The 26,840-nt window shown below is 36.2% G+C and overlaps 1 protein-coding gene across 6 annotated transcripts in view; it reads right to left on the reverse strand.

Annotated features, from left to right (window-relative positions):
• CCDC171 (coiled-coil domain containing 171) overlaps nucleotides 1-26,840 on the reverse strand; it is a 314,797-nt gene that overhangs the window by 29,905 nt on the left and 258,052 nt on the right. For all 6 annotated transcript variants that reach the window (XM_065908260.1, XM_065908262.1, XM_065908264.1 and 3 more), the window contains one exon: nucleotides 20,681-20,833. In XM_065908260.1, coding sequence (XP_065764332.1) covers nucleotides 20,681-20,833 — 153 coding nt within the window. The remainder of the gene's footprint in view (nucleotides 1-20,680; nucleotides 20,834-26,840) is intronic.

Here is a 26,840-nt window from a genome sequence, read left to right on the forward strand (position 1 = left end):
AATAAATGATAAACCCCTCTATACCTAGCTATCTTAGTTCTAAAATAGGGATCAATTTAAACTCTTCCAAATATTGCTAAAAAGCATTACTACACACCTGATGCCTTTGGTTATCAGTGCCATTAAAAAGAAGAAACAATGTGGTTATAAAATCTGAATTATTTTAATAACTTTACTTTAAATTTCTTGGTGTTTTTACCTGCTTTGGGAAAGACATTTAGCTTCTTTTAAAGAACTGGAAGATTTTATATCCAAATAAATATGGGTCAGGAAATGTTTAAGTAAACAAACCAAGATTTAAAAAAAAAAAAGATTACTCCATAGGCAAAATACAACAATATATAAATAATGAACACTATTTTTCTATACAGGATATATATATATATATATAGCTATATACATATATCTAGATTCAAAACTTCTTCCTAGGTCACCTTCTTTTTTGTAAACAAAACAAAACAAAACAAAAAATGGTTATACTATCAAGAAAAGTCGAAAAAGATAGGGAATACCTAAGAATCTACAATATCCAAAATGCTACTTGATAAAATATTTTAAAATTTAAGTCATAAGCCTCCAAGAGGATTAACAAAATAATGTATCAAAGCAATCAAATTGGCATGATAAAATTAGATATAACCTGTACTGTATACAATCTATATGATATGTAGTTTCAACCAAATTCCTATTTCCAGTTGGAACGCATCAGAAATAAGATGGTGGCAACTAGAAACATAAAGCTGTAACCTTAGCTGGCCCTCACATCTGGAAGGGTTATCTTTCCAATGGTGTCAGACAAACATGGAGAACAAAAGGATAGCCAAAGGAATAAACTGAATTCAGATTCGATCAAAGTATGCCCTGAGCCAAAGTTCTGGGAAGCTAAGGCAGCTATGTCTTCCCAATTTCTCAGCTGACACAGAATCTTAAGAACAAGTGCAATATATCCAAACTTCAAACCGATATAACATGGAAGGGTGTACTCTTTCAATTCTCTGTGCAAAACACAACTTCAAAAGGAAAGAGGAAGGCCCTTTGTTCTAGGTAAAAGGCTTTAACCAGAGACCTGGTGAATCCACCACTCTTCAGACACAGTCATTTTTTTACTGAAAGAAAAAAAGAATAGCTTCTTTATTTTGGAGAGAAAACTATAAAACTTTTATTAAAGTGTAAATGTTCCTGTCTCTTAACAGTCTAAAGGCACATTCAACTTAAACTTGGTCATTCTTAATGTTTCTCTAGTATTTCATAACCTGGGATCCATTTTCTAAGAAAAATGTCTATTTCTACTGTTAGGTCGAGCATGGGTTTTGGACACACAGACAGGGGTTTCCGTCTTAGATCCCACACAGCAATGACATCGGGCAGATTACTTATCCTCTCTGGGACGGAGATGCCTTGTCTGCTGTATGCATGTGTGCTCTATCGTGTCTGCCTCTGTGACCCCATGGACTGCAGCCAACAGGCTCCTCTGTCCATGGGTTTTCCCAGACAAGTATGCTGGAGTGGGTTGCCATTTCCTCCTCCAGGGGATCTTCCCGACCCATGGATCAAACCCACGTCTCTCGTGGCACATGCACTGGCAAGAGAATTCTTAACCACTGAGTCACCTGGGAAGCCCTATCTGCAATATGGGTAAACAATATTTCTCTCATAAGATCAATATGAAGATTAAATAAAATAACAAATGGAATAGATATAGATAGAAAATATCTCTATAGCACCTGTCAATTAGAAAATATTACTGAAACCATTACAATATTGTAAAGTAAAATTAATTAATTAATTAATTTAAAAAAGAGAAAATATTACTGACATTATTGGGGGATTATTAAACTCAGCTTTGAATTAGTTGCCCAGCTTTCTCCTTAAGGACATGCATAGTATATCGTCAACACAACTCTTCATCCATCCACTCCCCACAATCAACTACCTATGCATGAACTCTTAATTTGATGAGTAAACAAAAGTTTGCTTGTCCATATGTGGTTTAAAGTGAGTCCCTTAATTGTTCAAGGAGCCTAACTAGTAGAAAAAGATGTGCCTTGACCACCCACTTTGTTGGATTTAATGTCTTGGGTGTGGAAGATTTCACTTAAAGAAATTATTTAGCTCTCTCTTGAGTATTCAGTTTGGCATAAATCATGTATTTTCAAGCAAAAATTTCTTCCAGAATTACAAGAATTATGACTCTTTATGTTTGTTGTTCAGCTGTCCACCTCACTTTTTTGGTAATGCATTAATGTCTACTTTTAAAATATTGACACATTTTTAAAAACATTCATAGCACATAAAGGGAGTTTTAGTCATCTAAAATACAATGGAACTGGAACAACTTTAAATATGTAGCTCTAATATTTATGATATCAGTGACAATTGTATTGAAAATTCCAGAGTATTGGAACCATCTAATTACTAAGACTTCTACTTGCCCTGCAGGTGTAAATACATGAATGTAATAAGCTTTCTCACTATGAAAAAAACATACTTATATTAATATATTAAAAACGATTTAATGAGGTCCGTTTCCTTCCAAAAGTAAACTGAGGTTGTGTCTGAACCAGCTTGAGGCAAGGGAAGTTTCAAACATAACGTTTTTTAAAACTAGCCATTATTTCCCCTGTTGAAAAAAAATATTGCAATTTTATTTCCTAACAGCAAATGAAACTGTCAGGAAAATTTAGGTGTAATAAAATTGGGTGGTTAAACCAACATGCTGGGCTTGAAATAAAACTGAATTAAAGGAATTAAAATTAATTCTTATGTCAGTCAACCCTTTAAAAATACTACTCAAAACTTACTGTTTTTACAAACAGAACTTCCTTGTTCTTGATAAAGTACAAAGTTAGCCATCTCCTTAAATGACCACTAATAGTGCTGCAGTTGAAATTGTGCATCGAACAATGTTTTGCATAAAAATGTGTTGCTTCTGGCAACTTTTCTTCTTAAATAAAAAGTTGTCAAGCAGGGTGACTTTAGTGGTACAGAGTTTTAAAACCGTGGATTCAGTCCAAGGTTAGCTAATAACGGCTGACATGCCCTGGAATCTTGAGGCCTAAATCAACATTGTTTTCACAGCTGTAATTAAGCCACCTAATCAGAAGCACATTTTGACGGGACAGTTTCTGGAAGCCAGACATTACAGTTTCTTATGCCTGGAGCGCAGTGGCCCACGAGAGGTCCTCGTTTAATTTCAGGTTAAAAAGAAGGAAGGCTGGGGCGGGGGCAGGGGAGGCAGTAAAATAAAAGGTCTATTTTTTTTTTAAGCAACACAACTGCTGAAATGAAGCAGGCCTATGTGTTCATGCCTTGACCAGCTTTGCATCCCACCCTCTGGCTCTCTGCGGAGTCCCCCAGCTCTCAAGTGGCAGCTGCACACAGTGAGATGAGGGGTCCCTGCCAAGATCAACAGATGAGCTGGTCTAAACTGGCTCGCTGTGTGTTCCGATTGTAAATCGTGCTGGTGATGATTAGAGAACTCTAACACAGGATGTCGACTCTTAAAACTGTCCAGAGAAAATAATTTTTTTTAACTTTTTTTGTGGCTTGGTGCATAGTGTTGTGTCTATAACTTTCATATGATTCAAATGAATTCACCCAAATTAAGCAACTCTGTTATTAAAAAAGAAAAAAAAGAAAAAAAAGAAGACCATGGCTTGGCTCATAGCAAGGACCTTCATCTGGGGTTGTTTATATAATAGTGCTATAGAGTGGGGTTCTCCACCAGCACACTAGTCATGTGTTTCTACCACCTGCCAACTGAAGATATTCCTAAAATGATGAAAATCTGGGATGTGATATTCCCATTTTATCAAGTAACCATGCGGATGTCTTTAAAACAGCTACAATTGCCAGCTGAGGTTGTTTTCTGCAGTGTTGTTGCATTCTGTAACATTTAAACTTTCAACCCCAGAGGCCATTGTAAAACTATCAATATGAAGGCACTAGTCACTGGAGTCTGATTACATTTAGTTCTGCATTTTAATTACATATGGATTCTATTAACTAAACCTTTTGCCTTATAGGCAACATTTTAATCAAATTACTATAATTTTCAAATATGTTACAATAGTTCGACGAGTTAAAAGTTCACATTCCTAACATATTAAATATCAAAAAAACTTTGCATAAAGAAAAGGAAATACCAGTAACAAATACACTAATAAGTTTTCAGATTACTTGAGGGATTTTTTTGGCTACCTAGTTACATGTTGTGAGATTTATGTAACTGATATTCATTTGTAAATGGGTTATTGGTATTGAATATAACCAAGTTCAAAATATAATGATTACAAGTTTAGAAACACGCACTCACTTTACTGTTGTAAATTAAAGCGAGAACAAAACAAAACAGGGTGAGAATCTAAGGGCGAAAAAGTGTTTGTAGCTTCAGTGAAAGAATTTCTGAGTTGAGAGGGAATGTAGATTTCATCTAGCTCAAACCCTTCATTTTACAGCCAGGAAAAACCAAGACCAAGGAGTTGTGTGTGATTTATTTCCCAAAGCTCTGTGTTGAGTTGATAACAGGGGTTGTTCTAAAATCCAAGTTTCCTCTGACTCTCTGTCGAGCTACTTATCAGTACAGTACATTGCCATTCTGTGTAAGTAACAATCTAGCTGCCTATTCCATACCTCCCAAGAACTAAAAGAAATATTTTGTCATGTGGCAAAACACACTCCACACAAAATTTACCATTTTAACAACTTCAAAGTATACAGTACAGTGGGATCAAGTATCAGGTTGGTGCAAAAGTAATTGCCGTTTTGCACTGTTGAATTTTGCCATTTGATTTTGGAATCCATTCTTTTTTAAAAATGTGGTTATGTTATACATCATTTTAATGTGAATTTCTCGCTTTCTTTTTTTTTCGCGAAAGACTTATCACTTGCTGTTTATTTTATATTTACTTTAGACTACAGAAATGATGTTAGACAAAAAGCAAATTTGAATGATTTTTTAATATGAGTTCAAAATGCGTCATAAAGCAGCAGAGACAACTCACGACATCAACAACGCATGTGACCCAGGAACTCTCAAAGGACAAAGAGTGCAGTGGTGGTTCAGGAAGTCTGGCAGGGGAGACAAGAGTCTTGAAGATGAGGAACACAGTGACCGGCCATCGGAAGTTGACAATGACCAACTGAGAGAATCATCAAAGCTGATACTCTTATAACAATATGAGAAGTTGCCAAAAATATCAATGTCGGACCATTCTACGGTCTTTCGGCATTTGAAGCAAATTGGAAAGGTGAAAAAGCTCAGTAAGTGGATGCCTCATGAACTGACAGAAAATTTTAAAATTGTCATTTTGAAGTGTCATCTTCTCTTATTCTACACAACAATGAACCGTTTCTCGGTTCATTTCTGACATGCCATGAAAAGTGGATTTTATATGACAACCGGTGATGACGAGCTCAGTGGTTGAACTGAGAAGAAACTTCAAGTAAGTTCAGTTCAGTCTCTCAGTTGTCTCCGACTCTTTGAGACCCCATGGACTGTAGCACACCAGGCTTCCCTGTCCATCACCAACTTCCGGAGCTTGTTCAAACTCATGTCCACCGAGTCAGTGATGCCATCCAACCATCTCATCCACTGCCGTCCCCTTCTCCTCCAGCCTTCAATCTCTCCCAGCATCAGGGTCTTTTCCAATGAGTCAGTTCTTCGCATTAAGTGGCCAAAGTATTGGAGTTTCAGTTTCAGCATCAGTCCTTCTAATGAATATTCAGGATTGATTTCCTTTAGGATTGATAGGTTGTATCTCCTTGCAGTCCAAGGGACTCTCAAGAGTCCTCTTCAACACCACAGTTCAAAAGTATCAATTCTTCGGCACTCAGCTTTCTTCATAGTCCAACTCTCACATCCATACATGACGACTGGAAAATCATAGCTTTGACTAGACAGACCTTTGTTGGAAAGTAATGTCTCTGCTTTTTAATATGCTGTCTAGGTTGGTCATAGCTTTTCTCCCAAGGAGCAATCATCTTTTAATTTCATGGCTGCAGTCACCATCTGCAGTGAGTTTGGAGCCCAAGAAAACAAAGTTTGTCACTGTTTCCATTGTTTCCCCATGTATTTGCCATGATGTGATGGGACCGGATTCCATGATCTTCATTTTTTGAAAGTTTTAAGTCAGCTTTTTCACTCTCCTCTTTCACTTTGATCAAGAGGCTCGTTAGTTCTTCTTCGTTTTCTGCCATAATGGTGGTGTCATCTGCATATCTGAGGTTATTCATATTTCTCCCTTATGATTATACAGTGGAAGTGACAAATAGATTTAAGGGACTAGATCTGATAGACAGAGTGCCTGAAGAACTATGGATGGAGGTTCATGACATTGTACAGGAGGCAGTGATAAAGACCATCCCCAAGAAAAAGAAATGCAAAAAGCCAAAATGTTTGTCTGAGTAGGCCTTACGAATAGCTGAGAAAAGAAGAGAAGCTAAAGGCAAAGGAGAAGCTCCAAAGCACTTCCCAAAGGTAAACTCACACCAAAAACAGTCATGGTCACTGTCTGGTGGTCTACTGCCTGTCTGATCCACTACAGCTTTCTGAATCCTGGCGAAACCATTAGATCTGAGAAGTAAGCTCAGCAAATCGATGAGATGCATCGAAAACTGCAATGTCTGCAGCCGGCATTGGTCAATCAGTTCAGTTCAGTTCAGTCACTCAGTTGTGTCCAACTCTTTGCGACCCCATGAATCGCAGCACGCCAGGCCTCCCTGTCCATCACAAACTCCCGGAGTTTACTCAAACTCATGCCCATCGAGTCAGTGATGCCATCCAGCCATCTCATCCTCTGTTATCCCCTTCTCCTCCTGGCCCCAATTCCTCCCAGCATCAGGGTCTTTGCCAATGAGTCAGCTCTTTGCGTGAGGTGGCCAAAGTATTGGAGTTTCAGCTTCAGCATCAGTCCTTCCAATGGACACCCAGGACTGATCTCCTTCAGGATGGACTGGTTGGATCTCTCTGCAGTCCAAGGGACTCTCAAGAGTCTTCTCCAACACCACAGTTTAAAAGCATCAATTTTTCGGCGCTCAGCTTTCTTCACAGTCCAACTCTTACATCCATACATGACTACTGGAAAAACCATAGCCTTGACTAGATGGACCTTTGTTGGCAAAGTAATGTCTCTGCTTTTTAATATGCTGTCTAGGTTGGTCATAACTTTCCTTCCAAGGAGCAAGCATCTTTTAATTTCATGGCTGCAGTCACCATCCGCAGAGATTTTGGAGTCCCCAAAAATAAAGTCTGACACTGTTTCCACTGTCTCCCCATCTATTTCCTATAAGGTGATGGGACCAGATGCCATGATCTTAGTTTTCTGAATGTTAAGCTTTAAGCCAACTTTTTCACTCTCCTTTTTCATTTTCATCAAGAGGCTCTTTAGTTCCTCTTCACTTTTTGCCATAAGGGTGGTGTCATCTGCATATCTGAGGTGATTGACATTTCTTCCGGCAATCTTGATTCCAGCTTGTGTTTCTTCTAGCCCAGCGTTTCTCATGATGTACTCTGCATATAAGTTAAATAAGCAGGGTGACAATATACAGCCTTGATGTACTCCTTTTCCTATTTGGAACCAGTCTGTTGTTCCATGTCCAGTTCTAACCATTGCTTCCTGATCTGCATACAGGTTTCTCAAGAGGCAGGTCAGGTGGTCTGGTATTCCCATCTCCTTCAGAATTCCAGAGTTTATTGTGATCCACACAGTCGAAGACTTTGGCATAGTCAATAAAGCAGAAATAGATGTTTTTCTGGAACTCTCTTGCTTTTTTGATGATCCAGTGGATATTGGCAATTTGATCTCTGGTTCCTCTGCGTTTTCTAAAACCAGCTTGAACATCTGGAAATTCTCGGTTCACGTATTGCTGAAGCCTGGCTTGGAGAATTTTGAGCATTACTTTACTAGCGTGTGAGATGAGTGCAATTGTCCGGTAGTTTGAGCATTCTTTGGGATTGTCTTTCTTAGGGATTGGAATGAAAATTGACCTTTTCCAGTCCTGTAGCCACTGCTGAGTTTGGTTCATGACACTGTACAGGAGATAGGGATCAAGACCATCCCCATGGAAAAGAAATGCAAAAAGGCAAAACGGTTGTCTGAGGAGGCCTTATAAATAGCTGTGAAATGAAGAGAAGTGAAAAGCAAAGGAGAAAAGGAAAGATATTCCCATCTGAATGCAGAGTACCAAAGAATAGCCAGGAGAGATAAGAAAGCCTTCCTCAGCAATCAATGCAAAGAAATAGAGGTAAACAACAGAACGGGAAAGACTAGGGATGTCTTCAAGAAAATTTGAGATACCAAGGGAATATTTCATGCAAAAAATGGGCTCAATAAAGGACAGAAATGGTATGGACCTAACAGAAGCAGAAGATATTAAGAAGAGGGTCAATAGAAAGGTCAAATTCTTCATGACAATGCCAGACTTCACATCACACAACCAGTGCTTCAAAAGTTGAACAAACTGAACTACCAAGTTCTGCCTCATCCGCCACATTCACCTGACCTCTTGCCAACTGACTACCACTTCTTCAAGCATTTTGACAACTTTTTTCAGGGAAAACACTTCTACAGCCATCAGGAGGCAGAAAATGCATTCCAGGAGTTCATCAAATTCTGAAGCATGGATTTTTACACTACAGGAATAAACAAACTTATTTCTCATTGGTAAAAATGTGTTGACTATATAATGGTTCCTATTTTGATTAATAAAGATTTATTTGAGCCTAGTTACAATGTTTTAAAACTCATGGTCCGAAACCTCAATTACTTTTGTACCAACCCAATACATTCACAATATTGTGCAACCATCAGTACCATTTTAGCTTTAGTACTTTTCCATCAACCCAAAATATATCCTCACCCACTGAACAGTCATTCTCAATTTCCTACTCCCCTGCCCTCGTCAATCACATCTGTTTTCTATCTCTACAGAATATGCCTATTCTGGACATTCTATATAAGTGGAATCATACAATATGTGGCCTTTTGTATTTGGCTTCTTTAATTTAGCAAAATGTTTCCAAAGTACATCATGTTGTAACATGTAGCAGTACTTCTTTTCTTTTTACCATTGAATAATATTCCATTGTCTGGATATAACACATTTGTTTGTCATCAACTAATGGACATTTGCACTCTTTCCATGTCTTGGCTCTTCTGCATAGTGCAGCTATGAACATTTGCTATTTTCCTTTTTTATCTCATCGCATTCCTAGTAAGTGTAAAGTGGTATTTCAATGTGGTTTTGATTCGCATTTTCCTATTGACCAACAGGGGCTTCCCAGGTGGCACTAGTGGCAAGTAACCCACCTGCCAATGCAGGTTAGACGTAAGAGACGAGGGTACAATCCTTGAGTTGGGAAGATCCCCCGGAGCAGCGCACAGCAACACACTCCAGTATTCTTGCCTGGGGAATCCCACGGACAGAGAAGCCTGGCAGGCTACAGTCCATAGAGTCACAGAGTCAGACATGACTGAAATCACTTAGCATGCATGCACGCATTGACTGATGTTGAGCCTCTTTACAGGTGTTTGTTAGTCATCTGCACATCTTCTTTGGAGAAGCATCTATTCAAGTCCTTTGCCCTTTTTAAAAATTAGGTATTTGTCTTATTGTTATTGAATTTTATGAGTTCTTTACATATTAGACTCTAATCAGATATACAAATTATATATATTTTCTCCCATTCTGAGGGGTGTTTTTAATGCACAAAGGTTTTCATTTTGATGAGCTTTATTTTTTATTTTGTTATTTATGCTTTTAGTGTCAAAATCTAAGACTCCATCATCAAATCCATGAAGATTTATAACTAAGTTTTTACTGAATTTTAGCTCTTATATTTAGATTTTGATCCATTTTGAGTTAATTTTTATATATGGTGTGAAGTAAGATTTCAAGGAAATACATTTCTGAAAATACACTTATTAATGATTTATGTAAATTAGACTTCTATTTCTGAAATAAACTATACATCCTCTTACTTTTTGCTAGGCAGAGAAACAGTTAGTTTTAATTTACTATATCATTGTTATTATCAAGCATTTATTGAGTACCCACTGAGCAAGTAAAAGGCATTACACTGGCCATTTTATGTCTAGGTGAGATAAACAGTTGGGGCCCGCAAAATCTGACAAAGTTTAAAATTATTTAAGTGGTATGCTGAAAAAGAACGTTTTTCTTTGTCAGAAATCATTTTCCTTTGGTTTTTTTGGGTTTTTAGGAATAGTAATAAAGAGGAGAAGAAATATTCAATTTTTATTACCTGAAAGTATTTACTTTAAATTTTAGGTTGGTATAATAATCTATAAATGATTCTATTCATTTTCATTAAGTGTTTGCTAGAGAAATACATGAAATATAGTTTTATGGGAATTAAGAAAAAATGTTCTGGGAAAAAAAATCTGAGATGGAACTATGGTTTGTGCAAAGTACAAATGCCATAACAAGTGTGTACTGAAAAGCAGCATCGATGGAGTGTTCTTCCAGTTAATTTCAATTCTAATAAACCAGCATTTATTGAGGTGAGGCCCCTATAATGAATTATAAAAAATATCACCTGGTAGACTCACGATATGGTAATCCAGAAACAACTAACTGAACATATAATTTAGATTACTATATAGTTCTCAGACAGGCAAATTCAGTGATTAATGAGCATAACAAAGGAAACGCTTACTTCTGCCAACTGAGGTAAACTAAAAAACCAGATGGGAGCCGGGATATGCCTGAATGCCAGTGACCAAGAATTTTTGCTTTCAAGAAGAAAGTATAGAGCCAAAATATGTTTTGGGTCAAGCTGTGGTTTGACCTTATCTGCATGTTGTAAAGATAACTGGCACTGATGTGGCAGACAAGATGGAAGGGGAAAATCTACATACGGGGAAATGCATTGGACAACCACCACAATAACCCAGGGAAAACAATGTGAATACAAGGGTAGAAAGGAAAAACTGGATCTAAGAGGTCTGTGATGGTAGAAATAATAAGACTCAGCAACTAATTAAATACTGGTGGAGACGGGAAAGTAGAAAAAATGATCAGGGTGTCACCCTGGGCTGCCAGGTGAACAGCTAAGTCAGACACAAGGAACATAAGGAAATGAGTTTGAGAAAATGGGAGTGGTAGAGTTAGATAGCATGTTCAGTTTGAGAACTCAGTGAGTTTGAGGTTTTTGCAGAAAACCGGAGTGCAGATTTCTGAAAATCTAGCAGGTAACTGAAGTCTTCAAAGAATTCAATTTAGTAAGAAAGATACAATGGTATAAGAAACACTCAGAGCATATTTAGTTGCTACCACTCTGTACAACTGATAGGAATATTTAGAGCATTCGATTGCCAAACTGTCATCTCTGTTCTCTACAACCTCATTACTAATTGACTACAACGATCAGAGTTAGAAAGTCTCAATCTTGCTACTCCTTGCTCTACCCTCATATTTCATTTCTGAAGAATGGAATTATATATTTATTACATCTAAACGTATTTTATATTTATACGTACATATATCTAACAGTAAATGTTTTTAATAAAACACTATACATGTATATATATTACATAGATTATATATGCATATACTTAAATAAATTATATATAAAAATATAAAATTTATATTATCTTGCCCCTACGGTCACTACACAAATATTATTCATCATAAAAGTAGCTCCTCTTAAAGTAAATCATACAAAACTTGAACTACATCATACAAAAACTAAAAGGCTAGAGAAGAAGTGCGAGGCCAGTGGAATATAGATTTTTATTACTACTAGGCTGCTGTTTAGTATACCAAAAAACTTTGAGTTTCTCGGCTATGAAAAACTTTAGAAGTTTGGAAATTTATGTCAAGGATGAAGGAAAATGTCTCCAGGTTGATTGGGCTGTCCCATCTTTGGATGTTTTTATTTCCTTTTTTAAACTCTGTTAGTATGTGAAGGCCAAAGCTGGAGTTCATGATAAAAATGTGGATGAATTTAATGAGCATCTAAGTAAGCAATATTTAGCAAAAGGGTAAAACAAGTGCTGTTATGACATAAAATTGCAGTGAATTTTGAGAGTAGAAAAAAATTAAATTTGCAGTTTGGAAGAGAAAAGACATAAATCAAAGGGGGTAGATGTCTTCGGTGCAGTTAATGGAGACAGGATTCAGGGGACTTCTCAGAAAGCTGATAGCACCACAGCGCTCCTCTGCAAGTCTCCACCCTCTCTCCCATTCTCCACCTAATTCATGCTGCTCTAGTCAGACAGACATCTTCCCAGCCCTTTAGCATTCTGTGCTTTCCCTTGTCAATTTCTCCTTCAGTCAGTCAGTTCAGTCGCTCAGTCGTGTCCAACTTTTTGTGACTCCTTGGACTGCAGCACACCAGGCCTCCCTGTCCATCACCAACTCCCAGAGTTTACTCAAACTCATGTCCATTGAGTCGGTGATGCCATCCAACCATCTCATCCTCTGTCATTCCCTTCTCCTCCCTCCTTCAATCTTACCCAGCATCAGGGTCTTCTCAAATGAATCAGTTCTTCACATCAGGTGGCCAAAGAATTGGAGTTTCAGTTTCAGCATCAGTCCTTCCAATGAATATGCAGGACTGATTTCCTTTAGGATGGCCTGGTTGGATCCATAGCCTCCTTAGCCTTCCTTATCTCAACTAAATTAATTATCTATATGAAAGTGAAAGTCACTCAGTTGTGTCCAACTCTTTGCAACCCCATGGTTTATACAGTTCATGGAATTCTCCAGGCCAGAATACTGGAGTGGGTAGCCTTTCCCTTCTCCAGGGGATCTTCCTAACCCATGTATCAAACCCAGGTTCTCCCGCACTGCAATATATATAATAGCTGTACAGTGCTTCTAGTCTCTACTATCCTTGGAAGGCCTTCAGAGCAAAGATTTGTTTTAATCCACATTGCAATCTCACTGGAAAGCAACAGACAAGAAATCAGAGGCCTTGCTCTACCCTGACTGGGCCCTAAATAAAAACCTGGGAGTAAAACTCAAGAATCTGTACTTTATACCACTGAACTGCACTGTACAGCCTGTCTCAACAAATTAAGACTTGGTTTATGGCTCATTTTTTAAAGTTAGTTTTCTTGAAGGATTTAAAACCTCAATGATAAACATCAGGAATTAACTGAAAGTATCTGAAAGTTGATGAAAACAACATACCTAGATTAAGTTACTTAAACTCTGTCAACTTCTTCATCTATACAAAACTAACAAACAATACTTCCTCTCTCAAGAAAATGTAGTAAGAATAAATGTGACAAAATTTTATTCAAGAAGATAAAGACTTTTTTTAATCTTAACCAAAACATCTGAGCCTTTCTGCTTTATTAACAACATAACACCACTTGACAACTATCAAATCTGACATGATCTGAGAAATGATGCGATGATCTCTCCCCTGCAATATATTAAATGGAATGCTCCTCTGATTTGTAACTTATTATTTTCTCATGAATAAAGTACTGCAGAATTAAAAACATACTGCTTAAGCATACAAGGGAAATGAGGCAAATCAATATTGTAGCTTGAAGCATCATAATTCACAGTAAAGTATTTGGGTTTGGCGTCCTATGTTTCACAGATTGAAATATCATGTGTTTCTGCACACTTGTGGGTGTGCCAGTCTCCAAACACCCACAAGTAATTGGTTCTGACTGCTGTACTCTTCTCTACTGGGTTGTATGGCATTCAAAAGCTCTTTACTCAAAGAGCTTTCTGGTTACTATTAGTCAAGATAAAAGCTCTAGAACAACCCTAAGTTAATGGGTCAAAGACCAACATGCTGAAAATGTTAAAGTTCTGGCAAGTGTACAATTGATGAGACCACTTAGATGAACTCCAGCATCACATACATGCTGCTGAACAAAAAGGAAAATGTCACCTAAAGAAGGATAAAGCTTTTAAACTATTCATATCTGCAATACCATCCATCTCTTTCTATGTATACATTCTACCATGATTTATTAAGCTTTTTCTTAAGTAATGATGAATATTTACTTTTTATTCTTATCTACTGAAATGGTGGAAAATTTAGAAAGGAGCATATAGTGACTGTCCTCGGTTCATTAAGTGATAATACCACCACCTAACATCAATACTGTATTTAGTATGTGCGAAAAGCACTAAGTGTTGTTTTAGTTCTTTTGCTTACTCATAAAGAGATTTCCTTTTGCTTACATATGTTTCTTAAAGCTACAAATATAGCTTAGCTGCATAAACATATGTAATTATCAGAAAAATTTGTATGTACAGGGAAGCCGGCCAATATTTACTGAGCATCTACCAATATACCGGACACTGTGTCTTCATTTAATCCTCATGACAATTCTACAATGCACGCAATTTCACCTACATGCTACAAATACTGAAACTGATGCTTAAAGTGTTGTGTGGGTAATAAATAATGGTGCCAGAAAGGACCCTCCAGGTCTGCCTGACTCTAATGCCATATATCATGGGAAGGAGGTGATGGTAAATGGAGCCAGGAGTAGAGCAGAGAGCTAGTTCATCTGCGGATCCATCAATAGAGTTCTGAGAATGGCTCAAAGTAACAAATACAGAGACCAAATAAGAACATCAAGAGCAGAGCAGTCAAAGGCAGAATCAACTTAGGTCATAAAGTAAGAAGCAGGGACTGGATAATACAAGAATGGATTGAAAACACATGAGGGTAGGATCTGAAGCGACCTCTGCAGGCAGTCTTGGGCTCCAGTGGGTACAGACTGGGTGAGTTATTATTGTTCAGTCGCTAAGTCATGTCTGACTCTTTGTGACTCCATGAACCGCAGCATACCAGGCTTCCCTGTCCTTCACTTTCTCCTGGAGTTTGCTCAAACTGAAGTCCGTTGAGTTGATGATGCCATCCAACCATCTCATCCTCTGTCACCCCCTTCTCCTTCTGCCCTCAATCTTTCTCAGCATCAGCATCTTTTCCAATGCGTCGGCTCTTCACATCAGGTGGCCAATTTATTGGAGCTTCAGCATCAGTCCTTCCAATCAATATTCAGTGTTGATTTCCTTTAGGATTGATTGGTTTGATCTCCTTGCAGTCCAAGGGACTCTAAAGAGTTTTCTCCAACACCACAATTCAAAAGCATCAATTCTTCTGTGCTCAGCCTTCTTTACGGTCCAACTATCACATCTGTACATGACTACTGGAAAAACCACAGCTTTGACTAGATGGACCTTTGTCGGCAAAGTGATGTCTCTGCTTTTTAATATGCTATCTAGGTTTGTCATAGCATTTGGAGTGAGTTGGATAACTTTAATTGACAGAAGGAATGGAACTAAAGGAACAATACATTTTCTATTAACACACAAAACTCATAATGTAATGTAATTCATTAAATATATCTAATATCCATTAGGCCTATTCTTCAAAACAAAACAAAGCAGAGATTTTCAATGGCTCTTCCCCCTTAACAAGGTGTCAAATCCTAGCATTCTTCAAAGACTCCTGCAAACATTTCATCTTCTCAGAACCTTCTTCTAACAAAGTTAGGCAGAATGAACTCCCTCCTCATCTATGTTCCCACAGACTTTATAGATGCTTATTGTTAGTATTTGCTTATGTGACCATTTCCCCTGCTAGAAGAGATATCCACAAAGGCAGAAATCATGCTTTCACCTTCATCCCCATAAGACAACAAAAATGGTAGATAAAAATCCAGAAACATCAATAATTATATTAAATGTAAATGGTCCAGTCACTCAATTAAAAGCCAGAAATTGTCAAATGGATAAATACAACAAAACCAACAATGTTTTTCTATAAGAGATTCACTATAAATATAAAATATAGGTTAAAAGAATGAAAAAAGATATATCATGCAAACATCAGTCAAAAAACAAGCTAGAGTTGGAAAAGGTGATAACTGAAATTATAAAGATGGACAGTATAGTGAACAGAGTCAAAACCAGACTGTTGGAGGCCTATTTTAAGAAGATGTTGAGATATATTTACACTCTCATCTTACAACAGAACTTCCTAAATCCTGAGAACACTGCACTCCTATTTTTCATGCTTAACTGCTAAATCTCTGCAGTAGATGTCTAAATTCACTTTCCTTTGGTCAACTTTCACTAATTTCTCCATCTCTTGCCAAAAGAGCCTCTGTTAAGGTTACCAAGGCCCATGCATACATTAACACCAAAGGTCATTTTCAGCCTATATTTCACTTGATTTTTGACAGCATGTGACTCTAGTGAACGTCACCCTTCTTGAAATTCTCTCTTCTCATGGCATCATACTTTCTTGGTTTTCCTCTTCTCTCTTTGCCTGTTCCTTCACAATTTCCTTTGCATCTTTATCCTCTTCTACTCAGGCATTATGTGTTGGAGTTTTTCAAAGCTTCATTCTTAGACCTTTTCTCTTCTTACTCTATAAACCATTCCTATGTAGTCTCAGTCTTGCTAAGAGCTTCAAGTCCTAGCTATATAACAGTGACTTGAATTTTTTATCTACAGCTTGGCACATTGCTTGAATTCCATATCAAGTAGCCTTTTTGACATTTTTAGCTAGCTGTCTCGATGGCATCTCAAACTTAACATATTCAAAATTAAACTCACAATATCCACCATCACCCCATTCCACTGTTTCTTTCAGTAAATGAAATCATTGATCCATTTCAAAAGCAAAAAACAAAACAAAACACTAGGAATTGTTTGGCACATCCTCATCTCTTGTTTTTCACATTCAATTGTTTCTTCATACTACAGCCAAAGTGATCTTTCTAAAAAATGCAAACCTGAACATATTGTTCTGTCTGTAAAGTTTTTTTGAATGAGTCTTACCTTGCTCTTAAAGATAACAAAGTCTGACCTCTGCCCTTTCCTCCAGACCATTCTTACCTCAGACTACTCTTGCCTTTGCTACCTTTATCCCAGTTGATTTACAATTTCTTCCTCACACCACAGAGTCTTTATAGATGTCTGTTCTCCTCTCTTTCTGATATGGAACACGACACTCCACCATTCCTGGATACCTCATACACAGTCTTCTGATGTTAGCTTAAGCATCACTGACCCAGAAAACGCTTAACTGATACCTTAGTCTAGGGTAGGCTCATTTGTTTAAAAAAACTCTTATACAGTTAAGTTCTTTTCTTTCAATGAACTTACCTTGGTTAGTAATCACATATTAATTAGTGTGATTACATGAAAAATATTTACCTTCACTGTTAAGATTTTAAGTTCATGAGAGCAAAGATTGTCTCTTTCAGTTCATATGGCACCCCCAGGAGCAAAATCAAGCTTGCTACAGAACAGATGCTGAATAAATATTAAACTAATGGGTGGAAAAGAATTAACAACAATAATACAAAGAAGGCAGAGTGCAAGTAGAGGCCAGACAGCCAATGAAGAAAAAATGATAACAAGGGAAACAAAGGAAGTGCGTATTTAAAGAAGAAAGTAGTTGAAGCTTCATATGTCCAAGAAAGACAAAAGGAGATAAGGAACAAGTGGATAAGCAGAGCAAGCACAAAATTTTGGTGCCCTGTAAGAAAATAGTATCAGTAGAACGAGTACATAGACAAAGAAAATATAGACTGGTATTCAAGAATGTGTCAGTGAAAAGAAGGGAAGACAAGGCTGCAGAAAGGGCAGAGAGCTCAGCTCAGGAAAATACTGATGGTGATCACAGAGCAGGAGTTACATCTTCAAGGTTACAGTAGGAAGCAGAACAAAATGACATGGTTTGAAGCTGAAGACATTATATTAGTAAACAATCTTTTCCTGTGGTGCAATCTCAGTTACCTTCTATGAAGATAATGGCAATAAGTTAATAGATAACTTTTTTTGGTTTACTAAGTTCAAGGGAAAATGCAAAGGACTTGAACACTTTTCTCTAGACCTCCCAACATCTCTATTAGGGAGTAGTATCATTATCCTTATTATACAGATGAAAACCTGAGACCCAAGCCCCCCAATTAGCAACTAACAGAGGTTGAACTGGAATCTAGATATATCTGATTTGTATGGCAAATCAGATATATGATCAATTGGCTAACCCAATATCTATTTATTCCTTATTCCCTTGTCCCTTGACTCACTAGAGCTTAGGGTGGTCACACAACCCATTTCCAGCTGATGGACTATAAGTGAAAATACACTTATTTCCTTGGAAGGTTTTTCCTTTTTAAATATATAAACATTTAAATATATATTTAATATCTATAATCTATTAAAGTTTTAAAATATTAATAGTTAATAAACATATGATAGAAATATTTAATTATTTTAATGGCAAGCCTTTCAATGATTATTATATATATAAAACAGATACTGCTGGGCCATCCTATTCTCTGAATGTGATTCCAAATCCTAGATCTGGCTGTCATCTTATCAGGGAGTGGTACAGAAATTACATAGAAGTTGAACCACTAACCTAACGACAATAGCCACCTACTTCTAGACTTCTCTCTGTATGAGAGAAAATAATTGTCTTAAACGTGGTTACTCAAGTTTTCTCTTATTTACACTTGACTCTGCTTCTAATGGATGTAATTCCAAAGCCCAAGCTCTTATCTACCAAACTAGATCACCTCTCATCTATGAAATTAAAAAATTAACCTCCCTCAGAGAGTTCTTAAGAAGTCAGAAAATGCACAGAAAACTGTCTTGAAAAATAGAAGTTACAAATTTATTATTATTAATTTATTATTTACAAATTTAATAATTTATTATTATTTGTTTATTATTACAAATTTATTATTCTTTTCAAAACAGTGATCTTCAACTATCCAGGGAATAGTTTATTATTTATTATTCTTTTTAAAACAGGGATCCTCAACTATCCAGGGAACAGACTGGATAGCATATATCCCACTGAAGCACGGGATTAGGCAGCAGTGTCCTAGGACACATCAGAACCTTGTGGGAGTGTTCACACTACACACATTCCATTCTGAGAATTATTGCCTAAGTGAACCTCTTCTTATAAGCAAGATGATGAGCATACCCTGTAAATCTTCTCAGAAAGTTGAGAAGGGAAGCTTTATTATGATCATGAGGTATATTAATCAGACCTTCATTAAGACATCAATAGCTTAATAATTGGTAAAAAAAAAAAAAAAAAAAAGGAAAGAAAGAAAATGTTTTGAGTCCATTGGGAAATAATCCCACCTTATCAAACTTTCTCAAAACATAAGTAATTATTTTCATATGAATAACAGAACGAGCAATCAATAACAGTAAGACCCAACAAAGCTGACATAGTATAATATAATATTAACCAATGGGATCAGAGAACTAGCAGGAAGCAATCTAAATATGTTTTAAAGAAACACTAGAATGAATTCCAAATGCTTCTACAAATCTTTATGAAGGTTTCCTCTTCATTTTAACTTCTCTTATTTGAGGTCTAATTTACTACTTAATCATTAAGAAATTAACAAAGTAATTTTAAAAATTGAACTCAACTGAATTCACATCTCAGATCTCAAATGACTAGTTTGCTCATTTACTGGATTAAGTATTAGAAACTCTTCATTCGATAATCAATTGCTGAGCACCTACTATGGGCCAGACTGTTCTTGGCACTAGAGTGCCTTTACAGCTGTGAAGAAAATACCCCAAATTGCTTGACTTTATGGAACTTATATTCTATGAGGGTAAGTAGCAAAATAGACAACACTAAATAAATAAAACACAAAATGTGTAAGTTGCTCAGTGCTATAGTGAAAAAAAATAAAGCAAGGAAGGTAGAAGATAGACAAGCAAGAGGAGGTGAGAATGAGTCTGTGGGGTGAGGGAGGGTTAGTGTTTGCAGTTTCAAATACCATGGTCACAAAGCTTCATTGGGATGCTGACACTTAAGCTACTACTCAAAGGAGCTGAATAACTAAGCCACAGCTATGCATCTATTTACTTTACGTTAACTCTTTTTCTGTTGAATATATCATTTGAAACTTGTCAATAGCTGAATGGCAAAATGATACTGTTTTTCGTTACAAGTCACCTTGATCCATTCCAATCAAACCAAAAAAGGAAAAAAGACATTCCAATTATTGATAATCCTCTGAATCCCATTGTTGACCATATCTGGCTCTTGAGGAAAAAGTTGAAATTATATTTTATTCCTTTATGTCAGAAATACATTCACTTTTTTATACTCCCCAAACATGTATTTCAAGTGGAAAAAAATTGTGTTCGGTCTTAAATGAGCCCAAATTTTATCATGGGCTAAAATTTTAAGACATAAAATGACTGCTGAAACTGAATTTTAATCATATAGATGAATCACAACATGCATCTTTAGCTAGGCATGTATTATGGATAAGTCTAGTTTTCTACAGAGAATAATCACATGTTCTAATTACCATTTTGGTTATACGCATAATTAATAATATTCTGTCTTTAATGGGACATACTGAATCTTCAGACAGTTGAAAGCTTTAACTATGCATACTGCCAAACCCAACTGTCAGCTGCACCACCAAACACAAAGGAATCCTGACGTAGTGTTTTAGCATGGATAACAATACGCATACTTTATACGTGATACAACGCAAAAATTAATTGCTCTCCTTCCTTCAAAGTTTTCTCCACACTTAGTAATTTTATGCTGCTTGACTGATCACTTATTCTAAACTAGATATATTCGTGAGTGATCTGATGAACAACAAAAACATGAGTGTAAACGAGACCCAAGATTCAAAGACGAAAAACATAGTGTAGGACTTACTGATTGTAAACTTTCATTTTCACGTAAACAAGCCGTGTGAAGTTCTGATTTCAAGGTTGCAATGTGACTTCGATGAGATGTCATTTCCTTTTCTAACGTAGCAATTCTAGCACTTGCAAGCTGGTACACATCCATGAAACTTTTAATCATAGCCTTAAGAAATAAAAATAGTGTCACATACAATTCAAATAAAGCTGTCCCCAAAGGAGAATTTCCATAATTTGAAAGCAAAATCATTAAAATTTTAAAATAAACAACTTTTCATCTTCCTTTAAAATAAGAAAGCTAAACCTCACATTTTACATTGAGAACAGTGACTATTTTAAGAAAGTTTGGGAGAAAATAATTGAGATTTCTTTTTCAGAGTATTTATTTAAATAAGGTGTACTTTGATCTATTGTGCTTAAAATTTAGAATGCAGTTTTTAAAGGTGGCACACTTATTTTCTTTGTAAAGTTAAATTCAAGTTGTAATTTGACCTAAATTTCAATCTTAAGACACACAGTAGATGGATATATAAGCAAGATATTTTGAAATAAGCTTAGTATAATTTTCAATCCACCTCAAAAGCAAGTGCTTTGAAACAAAAGAAGCTGAAATAATCCTGTGAATAAGAGTAAGTATTATAATTCCTATGTTGTAAGAAAAGCATAATTATGTCCTTGCATTATACTAGAAACAATAAAATAAATAACATAAACAAGTACTGATAATACTTTCTCTTTAGTGTAATATTTGGGGGAATTGTTGGGTCTCTGTATCACAGTGTAATCATATTTTGTAAACTTTAGCTTCTAAAGGAACCTATAGTGAATTTTAATTCCAAGAATACTAGTATATGTTTTTTTAAGTCTTTCAAAATACTTCAAGTACAGTAAAGTAAAATCAAACATTTCAAACACATGTCCAATACAATGTTATATTATTTATAAGAAAACCATGTTCCAACCACAGCAACAACTTAGAACAATGGTAGACAGTCTGAGAATTTCCAAATTATATTCAATCTGAAGAGTGGTTTGAGAGAGCTTTACAAAACTAGATATTTGGGTATATGCATATGAAATAATCTGGTGAACAAAAGTAAGAAACAACACATGCAATGTCTGAGAAACAGAAGTAGGTGTTACTTGTATAATTGTTAAAATTCATACCTTTTTGCCTAACGAATGCCTATTTGCCCTCAAAAACCCAGTTCAGAAACCATCTCTTTAAAGAAGCCTCTTTTGAGCCCAAAGGCAGTGTTAACTTCTATTCTGGTTCTCTGTGGGTCCCTCATGCTTGCATGCAATTTTTCTTTTATTGCTTTGACAGAAATGCATTCGTTTACATGTTTATATTCACTACACCAAGAAGATAGCTAGACCAGATGGTGTGCCAAACTATTAGATTTGGCACACAAATCTACTATCTTTGTATCTTCAGGGATGGCCTGAATGACTGACTGGAAGGAAGGAGGAAGAGAGGAAGAAAGAAAAGAAAAGGAAAAAAGAAAAAGTCTGTAAAAGGGGAAAAGCCACAAGTTGAACAGGCATTTTCAACTTGGGGGAAAAAATGCCTTGGGAAAATATAACATTAACACCCTAACAAATAAATTACTGTGTGTGTGCGCTAAGTTGCTTTCAGTTCAGTTCAGTTCAGTCGCTCAGTCATGTCCGACTCTTTGCAACCCCATGAATCATAGCACGCCAGGCCTCCCTGTCCATCACCAACTCCCTGAGTTTACTCAAACTCATTTTAGTCGTGTCCTAATAAACTGCTAACCATACTTTATTTAAAGTCAGAAAAAGAAGCAAAAGTATAGCTGTCGGCATAAAAAGACAGAGTACACAAAAGTGAATTCTGTTGCCCAATACGAAATAAGCATGGTACAAATGTCATGTCTGGGAACATCTCACATGTCCTCTCACATCTCACATTTCTTACCTTGAGTCATTTCAAGGTAAGATTAGGGCTAATGCTAACACAAAATATTTCCCTAGATTTCAAAAGTAGATAAAAATCAGAAATTATAAAATCATATGCTTCTTCCTACACTGAGTCTCTCTCCACTTTTGTAAATTCATTCATCTCCATTGAGATGCAAGACCATGAATTAGAAGTCATATTAATTTTTTTTTTCTGATCCTCACACTGCCTCTTACTTAGCTTTGTCCTGTGGGGTCAATGTCATCTTCTGAGTCTCCACCTCCTCCCGCCATAAAAATGGGAAGAAGAGTCCTTTTCTTGCTTATTTCTAAAACTGTTGTAAGGATCAGATCGGTAAAAATCTAATACAAAGTCATTCTCTTAACCATTCAACTAATACAAAGCCATTCTCTTAACCCTTCAACTACATTGCCTCTCAAGTAAAAAAGAAATAAAAAAAAGCCCTCTAAAAAACAGTAAACTAGTGAATTTCATTGTATTATTACCACTGTTCTAATTTTAAATTCTCCATTAAGATTTTAATGAGACCATCTGTGATAGGGGGCTCATATACATATGCTCTTGTTATATAAGAATCAAAAAGGCATGAAAACTTGCATAAATGCTTTTTAATAAAAAGAAGAAAGTACCATTCTATTAATAATAGGCTCCTGGATTATTATTTCAATGTAAGTCATAATGGAACCAGCCTGTAACATTTAAAGATAAAGAAGTTCAACATTTGAAAAATTATCCTATTTCTTAAATTTGGAGAAATACATCTCATGGATTCTCATATACATGATATTCTAAAAGGAATATATAATATAAATGATATTCCTTCAAATCTTTTTTAAAAAATAAGATACTTTTTTGAGAAGTTATGTCTGAATTATTATATGATAGATGGAACAAAAGTCGTAATTATTTTGGCTCATTCCTTGATCTACTTTTAATAACTAAATTCTAAAATTTGGGGCAGTATTAAGAGAAACCACATATTACTTCTTTACAACATTAAAAAGAATAGAATAATAATCCTACTTTTTGCTTAAGATTCAGAATCTTTAGCATTTAAAATCATTAAAGCAGTACTTCATGTGAGAGACAAAAGCATATAACACTGTGTAGGGTATTTTTTCAGAGTGGCAAAGGTACAGTGATCAATATAGAAAGTATGTTTCATGGAACTAGTGCATGTAAAATATACTACATGCTTCTAAAATGAAAACCTCCTTCAGAATTGAAAGGCGGGGAGGAGTATCAACGAAATGGCAGAGCTATTCAAAGACACCACAGCTCTTTTGAAGAATAAAGAACGTTAACTTCCAGTATTAAAAAGTGATTCAAACTATGTTATAAAGGAGGCCAGGGGGAAAAAATCCAACTTTTTAGTATAAAAGAAAGGTACCAACTTGGTAGAAGAAATGGAAATGGCAGTCGGAATCAAGTGAGGGGGTGGGAGGAGGAGGAAGTGAACATCTAATGACCTCTCTATCAGTCTCCTAAAGTCTAGCCCTTCACAGCACTCCTCGCTCTGGATTAAAACATCACCCCTTTTTACAATAGGAAACAATGACAGAGCAGCATGATGCTGTGAACAGCATGCCCAGCATTTGAGAATTTATTCCATGTCATCTTTAGCCCTTGGGATTTTGACTACACCATGCCATGAGATATGAATCTCAGTGGGCTTTATATAGTTACATGAGAAACAGAACAAAAAGCAGTTTCTGGACAAAAACAGGCTTTTTTTGTTTTGTTTTGTTTTTTTTTTTTTTTGTTTTTTTTAATATTATTTTATTAGTTGGAGGCCAATCACTTTACAACATTTCAGTGGGTTTTGTCATACATTGACATGAATCAGCCATATAATTACATGTATTCCCCATCCCGATCCCCCCTCCCACCTCCCTCCCCACCCGACTCCTCAGGGTCCTCCCAGTGCACCAGGCCCGAGCACTTGACTCATGCATCCCACCTGGGCTGGTGGTCCGTTTCACCATAGATAATATACATGCTGTTCTTTCAAAACATCCCACCCTCACGTTCTCCCCCAGAGTTCAAAAGTCTGTTCTGTATTTCTGTGTCTCTTTTTCTGTTTTGCATATAGGGTTATCGCCACCATCTATCTAAATTCCGTATATATGTGTTAGTATACTGTAATGTTCTTTATCTTTCTGACTTACTTCACTCTGTATAATGGGCTCCAGTTTCATCCATCTCATTAGAACTGATTCAAATGAATTTTTGATTTAGAGATAATCTATTGTGTTTATAATCAGCATAACAAGATGAGAAAGTACAAACATAAAATTTCACATCTCTTTTAAGGAATAAATGTTTTAGAATAAATATAATTCTGAGATACTGTCATTTGTACTAGTATATTATTTATATAACTTGTTATGTACACATTATGTAGCTTTGACTGACTTCAAAATCAGACTTCAGGGAAAGTGGAAGTCTTAGGAAGCTGATGCTAGAAGGAGCAATTAGTGAAAAATGTCATAAGGCTGAGATCCCAACAGAATGGTAAATTTTCTATTTATATTTTGAAGTAAGTATTTGGGCTGCAAGAACCTGACATTTTACTTTAAATTATGCAATTATGGGTATATTTCATTTCTATATACTATGTAAATAAACCATATAAAACAGATACACCAGATAAATCAAATATGTGAAAACAATATATCTCCATAAAATAGGGAAAATGAGTCCTACCTCACAAAGATTATGTGTGTGGGGGGGGAGTAAATGAATTTAATACATGAACAGACAGTAAGTATCTGGCACACGACAAACACTCAGGTAAATGTTAGCTATAATAATGTTAGCTATAATAATGACAGTGGTATTAGGAAAATTACTATTTTAACTCATAAAAGAAAGACTCTATTTATGAGGGGTATTATTGGGCATAAGTATTTTAAATATAGGATATTCTATACATATTGAATATATTATTTTTTTTCAAACATAAAGAATACTAAAGGCTAATGAATGTTTACTTCCTAACAACAAAATGTCTCATTGAGAGTAAAAGTTACCATTTAAAGAAACATACCTATGGTTGATTTATGTTGAGGTTTGACAGAAAACAACAAAATTCTGTAAAGTAATTTTCCTTCAGTTAAAAAATAAATAAATTTTTATAAAAAGAATAAAGTAATGCCATTTGCCAAAATACAAATGGACCTAGCAATCCTCATACTGAGTGAAGTCAAACAGAGAAAGACAAACATCGTATGATAATGCTTATACGGGGAACCTAAAAAATAGGGTACAAATACCTTATCTACAAAATAGAAATAAAGTTGCAGATACAGAAAACAAATTTATGTTTCAGTTCAGTTCAGTTCAGTCACTCAGTCATGTCCTACTCTCTGCGACCCCATGAATCGCAGCACGCCAGGCCTCCATGTCCATCACAAACTCCCAGAGTTTACTCAAACTCATGCCCATCGAGTTGGGGATGTCATCCAGCCATCTCATCCTCTGTTGTCCCCTTCTCCTCCTGCCCCCAATCCCTCCCAGCATCAGGGTCTTTTCCAATGAATCAACTTTTCCCATGAGGTGGCCAAAGTATTGGAGTTTCAGATTCAGCATCAGTTCTTCCAATGAACAACCAGGACTGATCTCCTTTAGGATGGATTGGTTGGATCTCCTGGCAGTCCAAGGGACTCTCAAGAGTCTTCTCCAACACCACAGTTTAAAAGCATCAATTTTTCGGCACTCAGCTTTCTTCACAGTTCAACTCTCACATCCATACATGATTACTGGAAAAACCCTAACCTTGACTAGATGGACCTTTGTTGGCAAAGTAATGTCTCTGCTTTTTAATATGCTATCTAGATTGGTCATAACTTTCCTTCCAAGGAGTAAGCATCTTTTAATTTCTTGACTGCAGTCACCATCTGCAGTGATTTTGGAGGCCAGAAAAATAGTCTGACACCGTTTCCACTGTCTCCCCATATATTTCCCATGAGGTAATGGGACCAGATGCCATGACCTTAGTTTTCTGAATGTTAAGCTTTAAGCCAACTTTTAAAATCTCCTCTTTCACTTTCATCAAGAGGCTTTTTAGTTCCTCTTCACTTTCTGTCATAAGGGTGGTGTCATCTGCATATCTGAGATTATTGATATTTCTCCTAGTAATCTTGATTCCAGCTTGTGCTTCCTCCAGCCTAGCATTTCTCATGATGTACTCTTCATATAAGTTAAATAAGCAGGGTGACAATATACAGCC

The sequence above is a fragment of the Muntiacus reevesi genome, chromosome 17, assembly GCF_963930625.1.
Source record: "Muntiacus reevesi chromosome 17, mMunRee1.1, whole genome shotgun sequence".
NCBI lineage: Eukaryota > Metazoa > Chordata > Mammalia > Artiodactyla > Cervidae > Muntiacus > Muntiacus reevesi.